We start from the raw sequence: 19947 nt of genomic DNA on the forward strand, positions 1-19947 counted from the left end.
GGAGGCAGCTCAGTCCATAGAGACTAAGCTTGGGAACCGGAGAGTGGCTGGTTCGAGTCCAGTATGGAACAAAGTATGGTGGTGTACTGGTAGCAAGGCAGCAAACCTGCCTGATGGGTGGCTGCCCATCACTCCACCATCTCTCTCCACATTTGAATGTCTGTGAACCCTTTGTGTGTGTCTGGCTGTATTTCAGGTTAAAATGCATGTAAATAAAATTGTCTCTTGTTTTTCTTGTGCAGTGGTTACTCTTGTGTCTCTGGTGTTATGTTGTTGTTGTCAGTCAAAAAATTAAAGACAGTAGCTGCCGGATAATTTAATTTAATTTAATAAAATTAAACTTCATCCTTTGTTTATTCTATAAAAGCTAACAACAACATGTTTTATGTGTGTATATGAAGATTTTAATGCAGGGGTGTCCAAAATTATTTTAAAGAGGGCCAGATTTGACAATATGAAGATGTCCGGGGGGCCACTACTAACATATTAAATATGAAAAAATGAATAAAAGTTACATACAAATGTACTGTTCTGTCTTTCTTTCATATCTGGAGTCAGATAACAAAGAATAAATTGTATGGACTATGTTAAACTTAAAGTTGATATATTAATCTTGACCTCTTGTTCATTTTAAACATGACTTATTATTGCAAACCGAATTTGCACTGTGTACAGACAACTGTTTACATATTTCATTTTTGATAGACCTCACTGTTTATACTGTAAATTATGTCCATACTGCCATATTTCCATATTTATATGTATACTGATAATTCTGTTTATACTGTGCCATATTGCCACATGGACACTGTCTTTTCTTGGATGTCTTTTAGCTTGTATATATTTTTATATTTATATATTTTTATTTTATTTTATTTTTTTTTACATCTTTTACTTATATTTTATATTTCATGTTTATTGCTGTTTGCACCAGGATAAGAGGGAAAACACAATTTCAATTCTCTGTATGTCCTGCACATATAGCAGCATTGATAATAAAGTTGACTTGAATTCAACATTTAAGTTTAAAATGTGTCACTCTTGCTCTTGTCTTTAACAAAAATCATTCAGAAAGTCATATTTTGTGTCACATCTACAGTCATGTCATTAGACACAACTGCTGGTGATGTGAAAGAAAGACAGAACAGTACATATGTATGTAACTTTTATTTTATTTTTTTCATATTGAATATGTTAGTAGTAATACATAGGACACCCCTGCATTCAAATCTTCATACACACACATGGAGCATGTTGTTGTTAGCTTTTATAGAAGTTTAATTTTATTAAATCAAATTAAATCTTTAATTTCTGACTGACAACAACAACAAAACACCAGAGACACACAGTAACCACTGCAGCTGCATAAGAAAAACACAGAGACACTTTTATTCACATGCATTTTAACCAGGACATATATTATATATGTGTGTGTCCTTTAGCTCCGTGTGCACAGGTTCGAGTCCCACCTGTGGGTCTGTCCCACTTGCACACATGCTGCACTGCTTCATTCCCTATTGGCTGAAAGCGAACATGTGACATCTACGCTAAACAGGAAGTGTCGGAGCCCGAGCGTGTGGACATTTGTTTACAGCCGTGTGCATGTCCCCGGGACTGTCTCCTCTGTCTCCTCTGTCTCACGAAAGACAGTTTTGGACGGAACATTTGAAAACAGACACCGGTACCGTGTGTGCGCGTGTAGAAACGGGGATATCCCGCGTTAACGGGGCATGCTGCAGTCACCATGCGCGCTGAAGGAGACAGGGTGACCCCGCACAGCGTGACCGCGCACAGCGTGCGTCTCACGGGATAAGGTATGAACATGGACCGTGCTCTGTACCTGCAGCCTGGGCTTTATCTGACCTGTGCATGTCTCTCTGTGCCCGCAGACAGCCTCCTCCCTCAGGGACTGGATGATGAGACACAATGACCAAAGAGCCGGTGCATCATGAGGTTTACTGGGACCACCACGTCCCCCTGCCAAAGCTCGCTCCAGTCCAGGCCAAGGTCACAGTGGCCCTGGTGGCTCTGCTGTGCTTCATCAACAGCTACGATGGGGAGTTTGTGTTCGATGACTCCGAAGCCATTGTCAACAACAAGGTGTTTTAACAATGCAGCATCAAACACTGAAGCCCTGCACATGTCAGTGTCTTTAACATCTGTGTTTGTGTTGCAGGACTTGAAACCGACAACGCCCCTGAACAACATCTGGAGCAATGACTTCTGGGGAAGCAACCTGAGTAGCAATTCTAGTCACAAATCCTACCGACCTCTCACTGTCCTTACGTTTAGGTAAGATGCAGCTTCAGTGTCATCGCACAAAGGGATGCATACGTAGACGACGAAATGCATCGAGCCAGAAGTGCAGAGAGGTTCAAGTTCAAGGAATCTTTATTATCTGACTCTGCCTGACCCCGTCACGCCCATACATTATTACTGACACTGCAGCAGCACATAGACTTCCATAAAGCTGCAGGTCAGAGCACACCTGCAGTAATTCGCTCTGACTGAACACAGAAAATCTCTAAATGAAGCCCCTCGAACCATTGGCCAGGAATGAGCCTGAGCATCCTCATCTTGTCGACCATGTGAATGAGTTTCAGTGGTGAAAGTTAAATAATGTGACCTGGGTAGAGAAAGAAAGAAAGAACAGGTGCCCCGTGCTCCTTTTTGGAAAATTTCTCCTCTCCAGTTTACCTGGGAGTAGATGAGGGGGTGTTGCTGCTGCATCAGTGTTTCCCACCAAAACTATTCTGTCTGACAGCTTCAGCAGTGTTATCACTGAGACCCCATCGGATTTTTCTATGTTTGTCTCAGTCTGAATTTTAAGAAACAAAGTCAGAATTTTAAACCCAAAAATTAGCTCAGTGGGTAGGGCATCAGCCCCATGTACAAAGGCTCAGTCAGAATTTTGAGGTGGGAAAAAAAGTCAGAATTTTAAGAAAAAAATATATAGCTCAGTAGGTAGAGCACCCGCCCCATGTACAAAAGTAAGAAAAAGCACACAAAAAAAAGCCAGCATTCTGAACAAAAAAAAATGAGCTCAGTGGGTAGAACATCAGCCCCATGTACAAAGGCTCAGTCCTTGATGCGGAGGTTTTGAATCCCAGAAAAAGTAAAAGAAAAAAAGGCAGAATTTCAAGGAAAAAAGTCTGTATTTTAAGAAAACAGTCAGAATTTTGAGGGTAAAAAATCTAAATTTTAAGAAAAAAAAAGTCAAAATTCTAAAACAAAAAAATTTGCTTAGTGGGTAGAGCATCAGCCTCATGTACAAAGGCTCAGTCCTTGCTGCGGAGGTTTCGAATCCCAGAAAAAGTTTTTTTTTAATGTTTTAGAGTTTTTAGGGGGAAAAAAATCTGAATTTTGAGTTTTAAAGGCAGAATTTTAAGAAAAAAATGTCAGATTTTTGAAAAAAAAGTCTGAATTTTAAGAAAAAAATTCTGAAAAAATGTTGTTTGCCTGAATCTGGCCCGTCGTGCCCATACATTATTATTGACACCACTGAAGCTCTTGTTTGTTCGTCACTTTTCAGGAAGTGTCTGGACTGCTCTTCCAATCGGAAACAGAGCATGGGGCAGTTGTGGGTCAGCCAACATCGCTGCAGTGCCCGCTAATAGGTTTTTCTGGGTCTGAGTCACACAGATAATGCCCTGCAAAGCTCGCCCAGAAGTGATCAGTGAGCACATGACTTGTCTCCATGCAGCTCTGTAGCCGGGCATACAACTGCATTTGTATCGATGATTTGTATCGACCGTTCTTAGTCTTATTATTCTCAGAACTTCCTCTGTCACTGTCTGTTTGAGTGTAATGCTGCCTCGTAGTCTGGCAGGGTGACACTTGGCAAGGTCGCACGTTCTCCCTCTCTTTCACTCCAGGCTCTTACTGCTGGAGCTCCATGCAGTGCACTGGTGTTTGCTTCCTCACAGTTACTGTCCTACGTCGTCGTGCCTACAAATACAACACTCACCCAGTCCTATCACATCCTGTTCAGCTTTACAGTAGCTCGTACTCCCCTCACTCTCACTTATGCCATATGTTTAGCATTAGTTATTTACCCCTCTTCCTGTTGCAGGCTGAACTACCTCTTGGCAGGAGGCCTGCACCCTGTCAGCTTCCACGTGCTGAACATCATCCTCCATGCTGTCATATCTGCCCTGATGATTGATGTGTTTGCTATACTGATTGGGGGACTTGCCTATGATGAGAGGGGCAGGATGCTGAACCACGCTCCCAAGACCTCTCTGCTTGCCGCCCTCTTCTTTGCCGTGCACCCAGTTCACACAGAAAGTGTAAGTGAAGAGTTCAAGCTCAAAAGTTTTTTCCCCCCTTCTGTTGACTTACTCTCACAAAAGCCAGGTCAGCTTGGGCCAATCCGGGCACGGCGACCACACACCTGGATTTACATACAAACACAAGGAAAGTTATTCATAGGTGCATTAGTGGCAGCTGTAACAGCGACCATGCTGAAAAAAACAATTCCTCTTCTCACTGAGGAATGAGTATGGTGAAAGATAGAGCTTGGAGCTCTGTTGAAACCCTTTTCTGTCCTTGTAGTGCAGTATGACGAAACCTCTCATCGTCTAATATGATACTGTAAACAGAACCGTTGGCCCTGAATAGATTTTCTCTCCATATTTTTTCACACGTTTCTGTTTTCTCAGACTCTTGCTGCTTCTCTGTAAGTGACCAGCCTGGAGTGTTTATATGTAACTATGAAGTCAAAAGTTTTCGTAGCAGCAGAAACAGACTTCTCTTTATGGATTTGCTGAACGTGTCAGATCACAATCGGCCGCAGAGCATCTGAACAATGGACTAAAATGAATTGATCTGACATTTTTCATCCAACTCTCGGTACAGCAAAAGCATTTTTTTGAAGTATAATTAGTTTTTTGACACATGATAGCATCATTTCCATATTTAGATCAGCTTTTTTTATTGCATGATGCACCAGTTATGCCATCTCCAGATCTTGCTTTGAACCTGGGCTGGGTCAGGATGCTGTTGTGTGCCTGTGCTGCCTCTCGAGACGTGGTTGTTTTTTGACAACATGGATTCCCTACAGCAGCACATCATGGCATCTTGACATACTAGTCCAGAGGTTTTATTACTAAACATGGAGTGGTTCCATGCCAAGAACAAAAGCCCCGTCGCAGCAGGGCCAAAGGTGCGTGCGGTGGCACGGCCTGACTATTAGCTGTGTTGGGATGCTTATTGACCCACCAGGTTTGAGGTAAAGCCTGGCTGGAAGGCAGCAGTTCCCCTTCTCAATTCTCTTTAATCATGCAGGTCAAGGACTGGGTGAGACCTGGGGGGTGGGAGGCAGGCACACTGTTGGCTTAGGCCTGCTGTATTTATCAAAGCAGGCAACCCCAGGATGCCAACCATACTGTACCCACACACTGTATAAAATACAAACACCAACAGGCTGTGCTGGTAATGAGAGATTTTTCCTCCCTCTTTTTAAGCTGGATGCACCACCACGCAAAAAAGATTTAAAGATTCAAGAGATCAATAATTTATGAAAGGAAGCATATGATATCTCTGTTTCTTAATGTACACCACAGCCTCACATGTTCTCTCCCTCTCCATCTCAATAAGGTGGCCGGTATAGTGGGTCGAGCAGATCTTCTGTGCGCTCTGTTCTTCCAGCTCTCTTTCCTCACATACTGCAAAGCTTTCAACAGAGGTAGGCAACCCAAAACTCTTTACGTAACACTGTACAGTACAAAAAGATTCAGTTCATATGTGCTGATAAATAATCTAGTGGCACCAAACATTCTGCAGCAGCACACCTACATTTCAATCCTCGACTGTCCTTAAGTAACCGGCTCTGTCTTTTTGCTTTGCGTTCCCAGGGAGTGACAGAGGTGACGGGTTTTCCGTCCGGTGGGTCGTGGTCAGCCTCTTGCTGTGCGCTGCGGCGATGCTCTGTAAAGAACAAGGCATCACAGTCTTGGTACGAAGTTTTTTTTTTTAAAGCCATTTTGTCGCGAGCCGCTGATTTAGTCGCGTACAGTAAGAACGACGTTTTAAGGGAGTTCCTCAGTGAAAATTTTATGAAGACATCCCGATTGATGTGATGTCTTCTTGTTCTTCTGCTCTTACACAGAAAAGCCTAACATCTCGTGTGTTTGATGTGTCATAGAAGCTTAAAAAAAACGTTTTGTTGCTGACCTATATACATTTTAAATGCCATTTCTCCTCCTCTATGTATTTTCCTCCAGGGTGTGAACGCAGCCTTTGATGTCCTCCTGATCTGTAATGTTAATGTGTATGAACTCAGCCAGAGGCTAGTCCTTAGGAAGAATCCACTCAATGTGAGTTACAGTTTATACACCCTCCCCCTCTTTTCTGTCATAAATTATGCACTCCCCCTTTGTATGATTAATGTCACATCACATACATTGTCTGTGTAAAGCAGTATGATCATCAAACGGCGCTCGCCGGTTACTAACAAACATCGATTTTCTTTTTTTGTATCCGACAAAGTGGTAAATGTTTTTTCCCCCGACAGGTGAGTGAGATATGGCGGACGGGATTGCTCACGCGATTGGCTCTCATGGGTCTCGGAGGACTGTCCATGCTCTATGCACGCTGGAGGATCATGGGGACGGGACCACCGGCATTCACTGAAGTGGACAACCCAGCTTCTTTTGCAGAAAACGTGTTTCTCCGAGTGAGTGAGAGGTTGTTTAACGTGTCGTGATTATCTTTGCTTACTTAAAACGTGACAAATATATATTAGGAGCTACGTGACAATGCAAACATCTCATACCAGCTTCTCCTGGTGTAATCTTCATGAATCTAATCAGCGTTATTAAACACTGCGATCGGCTTTAATTCTGAATTTGAAATGTTTTTTTTCCTCCCTCCTCTTTCCTCGCTCTCTCTGCCTCCTCCTGTCCCTCTTTGATTGGCAGATAGTGAACTATAATTACTACTACTCTCTGAATGCCTGGCTGCTGCTGTGTCCCTGGTGGCTGTGTTTTGATTGGTCCATGGGCTGTGTGCCTCTCATTAAATCAGCCACTGATTGGAGGATGGTGTGGCTGTTGCTGCTCTGGTGCATCCTGATAGGCTTGATAAGCCAAGCCTTATGCTCGCAGGACAGCCAGAGAAGGAGGTAAGCGAGCACAGCCGCCTCACACTCACGGGCTGTAGATGACATGAAGTACATGTCGGGCCTCTCCAGACTCGCACTTGATTATGAAAATTGTATCGCGTCCACCGCAGTGTGTCCAGAACACCACGTCTCGTTTTGAGTTTTAAAAGTGTGTGTGTGTGTGTGTTCACAGCGAAGGTTTGCTGAGTGCTTTATTGAGTTTCATCACACAGTGTTCAGACTGCCATTTTTGTGTATAATCCTTTGGCGTCCTGTGACCTCTTCCTCTTCCCCCTGCCAGGACGCTGACCTTGGGTCTGGTGCTGCTGGTGGTCCCCTTTCTGCCGGCCTGTAACATTTTTTTCAGGGTGGGCTTCGTCATCGCCGAGAGAGTCCTCTACCTGTCTTCCGCTGGCTACTGCCTACTGTTGGCCTACGCCCTGGGACACTGCTGCAGCCGCTGGTCCAAGTACAGGGTAGGGCTCAAATCCCACCTTTTTTTTTTAAAAAAAAGGTGCCACACACTGTCAAACCCTCAGTTTCCAGCCAAGATTCAACCCAGTGACTTTTCTATTTCCGTAAGCCATCAGGCCACACTGTCCTGCTTTTAAACTCTTTTATTTAACCACCTGTTTATGCAGCTTTGATGATTCCGTAACTCAGCGATGCAGAGCGGGGTCAGACAGGAGAAATGACTAATGACTCACCTGTAAAGGGATGATAACAGCAGGTGGTGTCCACGTGTTGCATAGATACATTTGCAGGGTATTAACTCGGAGTCACAGATAATTTATTTTCAAGCTTCGGGGCTATAATGACTTACAGTACGTGGTTATTAAATATCTTCTTCTTTCTTCCCCCTTCATTACATTCCAGAAGCTGCTGTGCACGTCTATGCTCGCGCTGCTGTGCGTGTACGTAGCTCGCTGCGCTCTCCGCAGTCACCAGTGGCGGTCGGAGCAAAGCCTCTTCACCAGTGCCCTGTCCGTCTGTCCGCTCAATGCCAAGGTAAAGCCTAACCCTGGGTCTTTACGGCATGTGTCAGTCAAACAGAGAAACAGTTGAGTCATGCTCTGATGTCCAATGTGTTGACTTCTTCCTCAGGTCCATTATAATGTCGGTAAGAACCTGGCGGACAGAGGGAACACCACTGCAGCTATTGGATATTACAGAGAGGCAGTCAGGTGTGTGAGTCAGCTGTTTGCTAGTTGAAATCATGGCAGTATATGTGAGGGGAGGGCTGAGTCATGTTTTCTGGGGCTTTCAGGCTACATCCTACCTACGTCCATGCCATGAACAACCTGGGGAACATCCTGAAGGAGAGGAATGAGCTGATCACTGCAGAGCAGCTCTTGTCAAAAGCTGTTTCCATTCAGTATGTTGCTTGCTACACACACGTACAAACTCCAGACATCTTGGAAAAAGCTCCCCGCTCATCACTTCGTGTTTTGCGTTTCATCCGCGCAGGCCCGACTTCGCTGCAGCCTGGATGAATCTGGGTATAGTTCAGAACAGCCTGCAGAAGTTCGAGGAAGCAGAGCAGAGCTATTGGAACGCCATCCGCTTCCGGAAAAAATACCCAGACTGCTACTATAACCTGGGACGCTTGGTGAGACTCCAGGGGTGTAAACACCGTTTTTGCTTTTAAAGAAAAACGAGACGCAGCGTGCTTGAACAAACAGAATTAAGGGTTATGGTGAATTTCAGGACGGTGCTGCTCAACAACTCAGATCCTAAAATTAAAATGAATAATGTTTAAGACTTACATTATGTTGGTCAGATATTGCCAAACACACAGGGATGATTTCAGAGCTCTAACTTCTCTCTTGTCACGATAGTATGCTGACCAGAACAGACACGTGGATGCCCTGAATGCATGGAGGAACGCAACTATGCTGAAACCTGAGCACAGCTTGGCTTGGAACAACATGGTCATTCTGCTGGACAACACTGGTATCTACACACACACACACACACACAGATACTGATACAGTGCACAAAACCAAGTGTAAGCGATTTTATTTCAAAATTCCCACCATCATATCATGCTGATAAAGGTTTGTTTACAGCAGAAATATTCTCATGCATGTATTATTATCATCATTAGAATGATTCTATTGTTTTTTTTATTAATTGCATAATAATGAGCTCTGTCCATTTGTGAATTTCTGAGTCACTTCCCTCTCAAAGAGCTCTCTGTTCTGCGTTCAGCTTGTTTCCAGCGTTAACAGCCAAGAAACACAGCGGTGTTATTTTGGAAAAAGGCAGGAAATCTAAATGGCCAACAAGATTAGACCGGAAGAGCAGGAATCAGTAATGCTTGAAATTTATGTATTAAAGCTTTGTGTTGTGAGTTTTGAAGGCACTCTTCCCTGCCGTGTGGAGAATGCTCTGATTTCCAAAAGCTCGAGCCGTTTTGTCAGAAGCTGCTCCCGCGGGGGCGGAGTCTCCCAGGAGGGCACTGGAACTGTCCAATCAGGGCCCGGTATGTTCCTGATCAAACATGGGCAAGCACAGCCAGAAACAGCGCCCCCTCAGAGTTCCCCCACCGCATTTGTTCCCCACAAAAAAATCTGACAGAAATAATTCTAGCCCCTCTCTCTCTCTCTCTCTCTCCCCAGCTACCCCACCAACCAAACAAAACAAAAAAAAGAAAGAGAGAAAAGAAGAACAATAGGTGTCATTTTCAAATAGCAAGGAATCGGGAATATTCTTTTCTCTTTGATGCTCGCCCCTCCTCCTTCTGTTCTGATCATTACACAAACAAGAGGTGTAGATTCATGCAGATGCGCTCAGACACGGTCACATGTCGGCAAGCTGCGTCTGAAGGGCACAGGCCATGACTCAGGACATGTCTGTCTCTGTCTGTCTCTGTCTGTCTCACCGACTGTCTGTCTGTCTCTCTCTTTCTCCATTTCTGGCCAGACATCAGATGGGTCTGTGACAGAGATCAATAACCCAGTGGGCCTTGTGTTCAACCTTAATTAGGAGACTAAACCGCTCCTCCATGTGTGCGGAGGGAAAAACTCTGCTCTAGACGCTGCTGACAAATAAAGCAAGCAGTCGGACTCTCTTCATAGCAGCTGTTGTTCCATTTGTACGTCAGGATTTCTGTTTGTTTGGTTGCGTATACTCATACAAGTGAGCGTGTATCCGTCAAGCTGCATGTGTGGAGTGAATATCTGACGTTTTTTTTGTTACTTGTTTGTTCCGTCTTCGAGGTAACTTGGGTCAAGCGGAGCTGATCGGCCGAGAGGCTCTGAGGCTCCTCCCCAATGACCACACAATCATGTTTTCATTGGCTAACGTCCTGGGGAAATTACAGAAATACAAGGTCAGCCAGCGTTGTAAACACATCTCAACTCAGAACATTATTTTTTTTCGTGCATGTTGATGATTTTATTCCTCACACGCGGTGTTTTTTATCTCTCGGTCTCAGGAGTCAGAGGGCTTCTTCCTCCACGCTCTTCGGATCAACCCAAATGCTGCCAGTTGCCATGGCAATCTAGGTAAGCTACTGCAACTTTGGTTGTATATTTCACAGCGTCCATGAGATTGTAGGCACTCGAAAGCTAAAAAGAACGATCGCGCACGCTTGCAGAAGCAATGTTCCAGCGTCGTACAGAAGCCTACATGACCTGTATTGAATGCACTAAATGAATAGAATTAGAACGACTGCTGCTTCTCAGCTTGAACAGCGTTCCTCGTTTTTCCCTCAGCTGTGCTGTATCATCGCTGGGGAAAGCTGGAGCTGGCAAAGAAACACTATGAGCTGTCTCTAAAGTTGGACCCCGAGGCTCCTGGGACCAGAGACAACTATAACATGCTGCGACGCAAACTGGACCAGCTTAAACGCCACACACCCTGAGGGAGCCTACTGGGGACCCCCGCCTGCCGTAAAACGACATTTTTTTCCATTGTTCCGCTCTGTATTATTTTATCTCACTAATTCTGGCTTTGTACCATTTGGAAATAAAGACCATGATCTGTGTACAGGCTCTAGTTTTTTTTTTTCTCTGGGTGTGTGGGGGACTATTACACGGGTAAACAAAGGGAAAAAGCAATATGTTGCACAGTTTCAAGATGTCACTTTGTAGCTTTAACTATTATGAGAGTCTTTTTCATGTATGAAACCGCTTGCATACCAAGTATCTAATTTGATTTCATGGGCATGAGATGTGTCTGGGGCAGGTGTGCTCGGGTGCCTGTGCTGGTTACATGGTCGTCTGCGCTGTGCTGTTTTCCTGCTCCGTTCGTAGGCCATGTGGAACTGATCCGCAGTGAACCCCCCCCTCCCCATCCCATCCTTCTTTTCATCTCTGACCCTGTGTTGTGTCAGCTGGACGGAGCGCCGTGCATTTGTGGATCCAGAGAAGCTGTTGTAAGAATGTATTTGATTTGGCCTTTTTTCAAGAGTTCCAAATGTTCCCGAGAGCTGCCATAGTTTGGACCAATCTGCACATGGCCACAGTAATAATGTGCAGACTGCACACTGACCGTCCCCGAGAGGCATCAGCTGGTTAGTGCTGACCACCGGTGGGCTAATGTGGTTATCGTGTTTGTTTTTTAATGCCCGTCTCTTTTGTTCCAGAGTGGGGTGGCACTCTGAGGTTCAAATAAAACTCCTTTAGCCTCCCTGCTTCTCCCGAAGCCTCTGTAGTTAATGGGAGAAAGGTGTTTGCGCCGGGAAGTTTTTCTGAAGTGTCCATAAGGAGACGAAGGGTCAGCTGAGACAGGAAACCCGCGGCCGGTGCTGTATGAAAACAGCTCTATAGCACAGAGCCTTCAAAGGGAGACGGGGATGATCTCCCCAGGGACTATGCATGCACACACACACACACAGGCCTAGCTCCTCTTGGAAGAACGCTGCTGAGGGGAAAAGGCGACCCCGGTGTGAAACATCAGTCAACAAGTGTGCGCCCGGGGTCAAAGTTCAACGCACTTCTATTTTTTCACCTGCTTCCTACAGCTTGCAGGGAACTTTTGAAGCTCTGGCGGGCTGGTATGGCTTTGCTTTAGGGGCCGCTTAGTTTGTTTACACATACAGTACAATACACCAGTTGATGCTTTGATGCCTGGAAGATGTTACTGATATCCACATCGGGGGGGTGCCACGGCACACACGACCATCGGCGTCCTCTGCATATGACCTCCTAAATATGCAACTAATATCACATGATGAGATTTCCTCGTTACGCAACTCTGTTTTTATTTTTGCTGCTTTGATGTTGAGTCCGCGGTATATATTTCTGAAAGCAATAACAAATAAAACACGGCGCCCTCGACATATTGTCCAGTTAAAGATGAAACCTGTTTCAACAAGACTCGTGTAAAGGTCAGTGTGGTGAAAGGGCTTCATGCTATGGAGCCAGTGCAGACAGAACCAGATCAAAAAGGTTTGAATAGTGACATTGAAGACTGAAAGCTTTTTCCCCTCGTATTATTTTCCATCATGCAGTGTAACACGCAGCGCTGCCGACGTACAGCGGGCCACACAAACCATCAGCCGTTCGCTTTATGTACTCATGAATCCTTTTCTTTACTTTCTGTGTGATCCTTTTCATTGGGTGCCTGCAGCTGACTGTCTAGCTGCACACAGCTGTGCTGGCACATCAGTGGGGGAGCCCACTTTTATCATAATCATTCTTTGAATACCTTTCATTATCATAAAATATGTGAGTATTAAAGGGATGGATTCACCAGCCCCACCAACATCTTCATTATCCATTCTGACTGACAAAAACCTGCTGCTGGGAGTGACATTAATAAAAGATGGGGGATACTACAACCTTATGAAGTCCTCTCCTTGTTCTGCAGGTTTTCTCTGCACACCTTTTACCTGCTTGGATGCTCCATCACAATGATATAATGAAATGAGCTCTCAGGAGGGGTTCTTTATTGTGTTCTATTAATCATGGGTTTTTGATCGTGGTAATCAATGGATAACGGGAGAATCTTGTCTGATCGTTTGCAGTTAAAACCACTCAAAAATCCAAGACGCTAAATTCGACAAACTCGTTAGGAAAAAAGCAAAAAAAAAAAAACACTGTCATCCTTTTGTCGCGGCGGCAATATTCAACAGAAGAACAAGAAGCAGGGGAGCACTAATTTGAACCCATTGAGGGCGTTTTGGAACAGCAGGTGTGCTATTTTGCATCTGATAAGCACCAACAGCCCGCAACGGAATAAAGAAAAACACGGCTTTATCAAAACTGCTAAAAAACGAAACGTCCTGAGATATTAAATGAAGCGGCAGCGGGATGAACGTGATGATGGTCAACCTGGAAGAGAGTGACTGGGAGAAAACCTGAGAAATATGAGCTGCTTTATTGTTTTCGTGGTGTTTAGAGGACGACTGGAAGCAGCTCGAAGCGTGCACACACACACACACACACAGTCACAGACATACTGCACATCTGTAAGAGTCTCTTTGACAGAGTTCTCATCAATGTGACAGGATGTGATCAAGGGCGAGTCCTGTGATGTGTCCGCTGGGCCTCTGTAGGGCCCTCACTGTCCCTTCCCTCCTTCCCCTCCAACCACAACAATCCTAATGGGCTCTGATGGCCACCTCCATCTTGCTTGTCTAATTGATGTAAATACTGCGCATTTGAACTCGCAAGTCCTTCCCACCATCCCGGGCCGGGCCCCTCCCTCCGTTTCGTCTAACAGTAGGGGTCAGAGGTTAGGCTGACTGACTGATCATTAGAATGGCAGCTCTTATTAGAGGAGCAGCTTGTCTGACACCCCATCCACATCCTAGAGAGGGACCCACCCTGTCCGCTTCATCTAGATCATATTACATGACACGACCTCAGAACAGATACTACCAGTGCACTACAACACTGTAGGCCACTAGGGCACGGTGGCATTTTGAGAGGGGTCCTCCCTCGCCTGTCACGGCGCTTCCCTGACACCACTCTGTCCGTCTGGCTCGGATGCACTCTGTCATTTTAAGGAGGGCTACTGTCAGTGGGCATTGGGACCATTGTGTCTACATGCCCTGGCATTTTCAGTGGCGTTCCCTGTAACGGAGCATCTAGACGCCCTCTCGAGAGTCCGTGATGTCGCGGCCAATGATTAATAGTTAGAGATGGGCTATAAAACGTCCAGTGTGGCCAGATGCTAGCCAGGGCTTTGCTGAACTGATATAATGGACATAGTCTGCCAATTTGGCTCCCTTACAAAGCCTGGAAGTTCCCCAAGATTGATTCTGTTTCTATGTAGCGGTGCCCTGGGGGCTGAATGTTGAGGATGCACTCTTGCGCAAAATGTTGTGGTGTATTATCTTAGCTGGGAAAGGGGGGGCACTGAATGATGATGGATGTAACAAAAAAAAAGGCTAATATACTCACTGACATTTGCATGCAACAGTGAAAATTTAAGCCGATTTATGATTTTGTCATTTCTTAAGTCAAGGAAAGGCTCTGTGAAGGGGTGGCGGGGTTTGGGCGGGGGTGCAGCAGGAGCCTTCTGAGGCTGTTTTGCAAAACAAAACGAAGCAGCCAGACCCTTATTGAAAAATATAGTGCAGTGAGACGGAAATTTATTAACTGGCACCAGTTAATGTGTGCATTATTCATTTCTGGTGAGCATGAAAAATGATCTAAAGAGGTTTGAAATTGCAGACGCGCAGGCTGACTGCACAGTGGCTGGGCTCGCTGGTTCGTTTCATCCTCTTGCAGGGGTGTTTGGGCAGAGAGAGAGAGAGAGAGAGAGAGGTGGAGGGCTGGAGGGACAGAGGGGATGGAGGATGGAGGATGGAGGACGGAGGGGAGGAGTGCAAGCCCCTTTTCTGGACAGTAGGGCTTTCCAGTAACAGCTGTGCTTCTCTCACGAGGGGGCGGCAGCAGCACTGGGAGAGAGGCTGCTTGGGACAGATGGACCAGCCCAGCACCACCTCCCCTCTCACCTCCCACCACCGCTTCTCTTATTAAAAATACATCTCTACCACTATTAATGTGTGTACGTATACGTGCACTCGTGTTGTATGTGAGTGCTAAGTGGGCTCTTCCCCCTGTTTCACTAACTGTATTTAAAGTTTTGCCATGTGAGTACAGCACTACAGATTCTGAAGCTTCTCTTTCAGGTGGTGACTTCGAGGGCAAGACTCGTTTTTTTTTTCTTTCCGCGCTTATTTTCCTCGCTCTCGTCCTCTTTTTGCTTTTGAACCCGGTCTCTCTCATCCCGCCGCTCTCTCTGACTTTCTTCTTCTCCTTCTTCTTCTTCGTCTCTCCACCACTGCTACAGTAGGAGGTGGTGGGCAAGAGTCGGTGCCAGTGGCATATGGCTTTCCACTGTGCTAAACATTCATACAAAAGACAGGCCCATCAGTCATGGCTGTGGCCGGATGAGGGGAGAGAGCAGGCCTCTGATGAATGGTGTTTAGGACTTACCTGCTGTTAAAACATTACCTCCCAAACACCAGCTCCCTGAAGCACACGCAACATTACGAACTGTATAATACCATGAAATACTGCCCTTGTGTGCACACATCATGTACGCCAGGTTATAGCAAATAATAAATATGCTTTTTAAACCCCTCGCACAGAACCCCAGGTCAGGCCTTCATAGACCAATTAATGCAGAGCATCTGCTGTATAGAGGGAGCATGCTAAAGAACTTCCGAGCCATTTTAAGCAATTTAATAACGAGGAGAGCCGCTTCCTGCTTGCACCAATAGGTCTCATTGCTAGAGTAAGCATGGAATGGGTCTCCTCGATTAGACCAAATTAATCCATTCTTCAGGGATTCTTTTTCTGGTTCTATGGTGAAACCGGCGCGCCTTTGTTCTTCCTTGAGCCCCGGTGTTTTTTCTGCCAAATTTAACAGAAGGCTCGGAGGGTAACAGGGGTCCAACCCAGTATCACCTTCTGGAGCAGAGCAACTAGCAGAGAAAGACAATCAGCCTGAACCCTGCTGTCTCCAGCACAAAGTGAAAAGACTCTAATTGGGCTTTTTTACGCTGCATTTTCCTGCAGGATTGCTGGATCATGAAAAAGCAATTAAACCTCCGAGCTGCAATTCATTCATTCTCATTTTTTATCCTTTCATTGGAAAAAAAAAGACAAATTTCAAATCATTCATGTGAGTCAAGACTTATGCTTTTTGTGATTTTTTTATTTTTTGGTTTGTTTGTTTTTAATTGAGAGAGACCAGCTGTCGGCTTTAAAGGATCCGATCACAGATTTAAACAAAAGGAAATATAGTCAAATGACAAGAAAATGAAGGTTTTCCAGTGAATGACCTCAAAGGTAGCGGTGTAAGATTCAAAGGATGGATCTTTAAAATAACAAAAAATACTCACCTTTAAAATCTGGACTACAAATCCTGACAGGACTGTAGTTCACAATGTTACATCTAGAGGCAGTGCTGCCCACAAAACCATCACCTCAGGACTGCAGGGAGAAAAAAAAAAGTCAGAAAACTGAAAGAGAGGATCTATGATCTTTAAAAAATGATTTTTATTTTGCATGTCAAGGGGAAAATATGCAGGTGAAGGGTCAAAGATAAAACATCAGCGTGTATATGGATTTTATGGAGTCATTGCTGCTCAGTTTGAACACATGCATGCATGTACATACATATATACATACACTATACTTTTTTTTTTTTGCATAAAAATGAAAAGCTAAAAATTAGAATAATTTAGATTAATAGATTACAATGCCTATACGGACACTGATCTAATACTGTTGAGGGATATTTGACTTATAGCAGCATGAAATTTTAGTTTTTCTTTTATTCAGAGTAATGGAATTATAATCACTCCTCTGAATTTATTATCTAAACACATTATTGAGTAAATATTTTGTAGAACCTGTAACACAGGGGGGCTTAATTAAAGTTTGACTTGCTGTGAAAGCAGCTAATCACAGGAATCCTACATGCTTCTTTGCACCAAGCAGACGAATCAAAAGCTCATTTGTTAGGGGCATGTGTTTTTTTTTTTTTGTTTTTTTTCTATGTTTTGATTTTTTCCTGGAATCTGTTGAAAACAATATATAAATAAATAAACTTTGTCTAAACAAATTAACCATCTCAAATAGGAATATTTTAATATTTATACTAAACAAATTAACCATCTCAAATAGGAATATTTTAATATTTATACATCCAGAAAATAACACCTACTGTTTTTTTATTCATTTCAAAACATTTCAAGCAAACACACATATTAAAATCTGAGGAATAAAAATACATATCACATAAATAAAGTATATTAAACTTAATTAATGTGACATTAAAACACATTAAAGATTTAAAATATAATAAATAATATTAATAATTACAGCTCATTATCTTACCTGTAATTATTTTTGTACAAATATATATATTTTTTTAGGCCACGTGGGTATTTTTCATTTACTGTTGACTATAAAGTCTCCACAGCAATAACTCATAATTAGAGACACACCAGAGCACCGGCAGCCACTGGCCTCATTTTCAGTCCAAGCATTGTTAACCAAGCGCTTAACTATCTCATAACTCCAAATGTTCCAGTCCGCAGAGTCCATACATTGTAAATTAGGTTTGTTAATGTACTCTACTCTGCTCCAACACACAGAGCGGGACAGTGGTGGGTGTAACCACACACACACTCACACACACACTCACACAAACTATGCAGTAGGAATGGCTTTGTGTGCACTTTTGTTTTTTCCCACCATGCACAAAGTGATCAACTATCACACCCCAGACGGTGAGATGTCAACATGAAATACCTTCATTTGCATCAGCTTTAAAAAACTGCCTGACTTCTTGTTATGCCAGCGACCCACCAGTCTCCATAAAATTCACTTTAGCCACGGGGGTCCTGAGACCTTGCTAAATACTGCCCCAATACTGCTGTCAACAGTCCGTCAATCACATGACAAATCCTTCTGATTAAACAGAGCATCGCTGGCTGTTTTCACAATGGACTGGAATCAAGTGAATTAAGTCTGGACGTGTCCGTGTTGCAGAATTATGTCATTATGTTGTTTCCGAGGACGTTTCTGGACAAACTTTCTGAAATCTTCATTTGTAGCGTTTTAAAATTTCTTAAAATCTAGAATGTGAATTTGTATGTTTGTTATCTCATTCAGTGTTTAATATCTGGGTATTTAAATTGTTTGAATTGTTCTTGCAAATGTTGCAGAAAAGGACCTACAATGAAAATTCAATTAATAAATGAAAAATTAATTTCTTGATGCATTTATACCAAATTCAAATCTCACAGTAACAAAAGTTGCAGATATTATTTACTAAATGCTAAATAAAAATGAGACGACTTTAACAACAGTTTTTAAAATATGCACCAAATCATTCTTTAAGGCAGCAATGAGTGGTCGCATCATACAAGTCATCACACAAGCTGCCTTTGCTGAGAGCGTCTAAGCAGCCTGCAAAAGCCTCAGACAGACAGCTGAATAAAAGGAGCTTCAAAAGACTGGGCTGTGGTAAGATAAGAGGCAACATCTAATCTGACTCGGATAGCTGATACAGCCCCGCCACATCTAAATCCTGGAGGTTTGGTCTGAAGAGGAAGGATTTAACTTAAACCCCTTTCAACGTGCTAAATGTGTTTTTGTAATTAAACTCATACAATTAACACTGACAAGCACAGGTCAAAGAGAGCACGGGCTCCTCTGTTCAAATGGACATTCGCAAGTGAAAGGAGGGACAAGAGAAAGAGAGTGGTGAAGAGGGAATGATAGAGAGGGAGAGAGAGAGAGAGCGCGCATGCTGCCACACTGCACAAAGTTACAAAAGCTGCTCGAGTAAAAGAGAGAGAGAGAAAGAAAGCAGCGAATGAATGAAGGCTGAGGTGGGGAGAAGAGAGAGAGAGAGAGAGAGAGAGAGAGGCACCTTCATTGAAGCCGTATGGATTTCAGCATTCAGGCTATATAGTGCTCCTCAAGTTAACCTCAAGACCACAGTGTTTATTCTGGGACTGTGTTCCAGATCTGGGGGGATATCCAGTTCCCTGACATCAAAGACGCGGAGCTGTTGAAGCAAAGCTTTTAGCTGCTCCTTAAAGCCCGACATTAAGTGAATTGGAGCAGCTGTGGCAATGTGTGACAATATTTTTACTATAAATACAGCTCACATGGCTGTGGGTAATGGATTACACAACAGCGGGATTACTGTAATTTGAACACAAAAACTATCTGTGATGGGACAAGCAGCTAAAACAAAAACCAAATGTGATACTCGAGGAAGAAAAAAATAAAATAAAATGCAATAAAACAAACATTTTAACCGAGACAAACTTACATCCTTTTCCAATTTAAATTTTAAATATTTACAGTGATTTCATGTGAATTATCACGCATCTTTTAATGATTCGAGAGGCCAAAAATGTTCTGAAATATTGTTTGTGTTTCTGATTGGAGCCAGTAATCCACTGCATTAAGGTTCAAGCTGATAAGCAGCAATCTGTGACATGTATGTTTGTTTTTTTCAAGCACTACAAGTGAAACTTCACCAGTTTAAAGGGACTTTGTGGCACTGTTACGCTGTTCATTTGTATTTGTATATGTGGATTTAAATGGTACAATAAATTATAGATTTTAAAAAAAAGGTGACACTTTTTTTTCCTTGTTTTTGTGTATTTTATATTTATTTGTAAAACCTGGATTTTCTTTATATGTTTTCTGAACAGCATAATAATATATTTTGGCTACCAGAGCTTTGAACCTCTGAAGTTTATTAATACTGACTTGACTTGCAGGAATAAGAGGTAGAAATTATTTTTATCTTGCTACCTCTCTTGAAAAAAAAACAAAAAAAAACAGTATGATGTGTTATTAAGTCAGTGAATTTTCTTTCCCGCAGTCTTTTTCTTTCAGCATTCATCATAA

At 43.4% G+C, this 19947-nt stretch overlaps 1 protein-coding gene across 1 annotated transcript; it reads left to right on the forward strand.

The window, feature by feature from the left end:
• The first annotated feature begins 1483 nt into the window (after positions 1-1483).
• Positions 1484-11095, forward strand: tmtc4 (transmembrane O-mannosyltransferase targeting cadherins 4). The gene is made up of 18 exons (XM_010734013.3): positions 1484-1814; positions 1890-2100; positions 2177-2292; positions 4073-4289; positions 5599-5686; positions 5856-5956; positions 6225-6317; positions 6515-6676; positions 6921-7123; positions 7404-7578; positions 7979-8110; positions 8207-8286; positions 8370-8477; positions 8570-8711; positions 8941-9055; positions 10324-10436; positions 10542-10611; positions 10822-11095. The coding sequence occupies exons 2-18, from the start codon at positions 1927-1929 to the stop codon at positions 10968-10970; spliced, it is 2238 nt and encodes a 745-aa protein (XP_010732315.3). The 5' UTR covers positions 1484-1814; positions 1890-1926; the 3' UTR covers positions 10971-11095.
• Positions 11096-19947: the final 8852 nt, after the last annotated feature.

This window comes from Larimichthys crocea, chromosome XVIII, assembly GCF_000972845.2.
Source record: "Larimichthys crocea isolate SSNF chromosome XVIII, L_crocea_2.0, whole genome shotgun sequence".
NCBI lineage: Eukaryota > Metazoa > Chordata > Actinopteri > Sciaenidae > Larimichthys > Larimichthys crocea.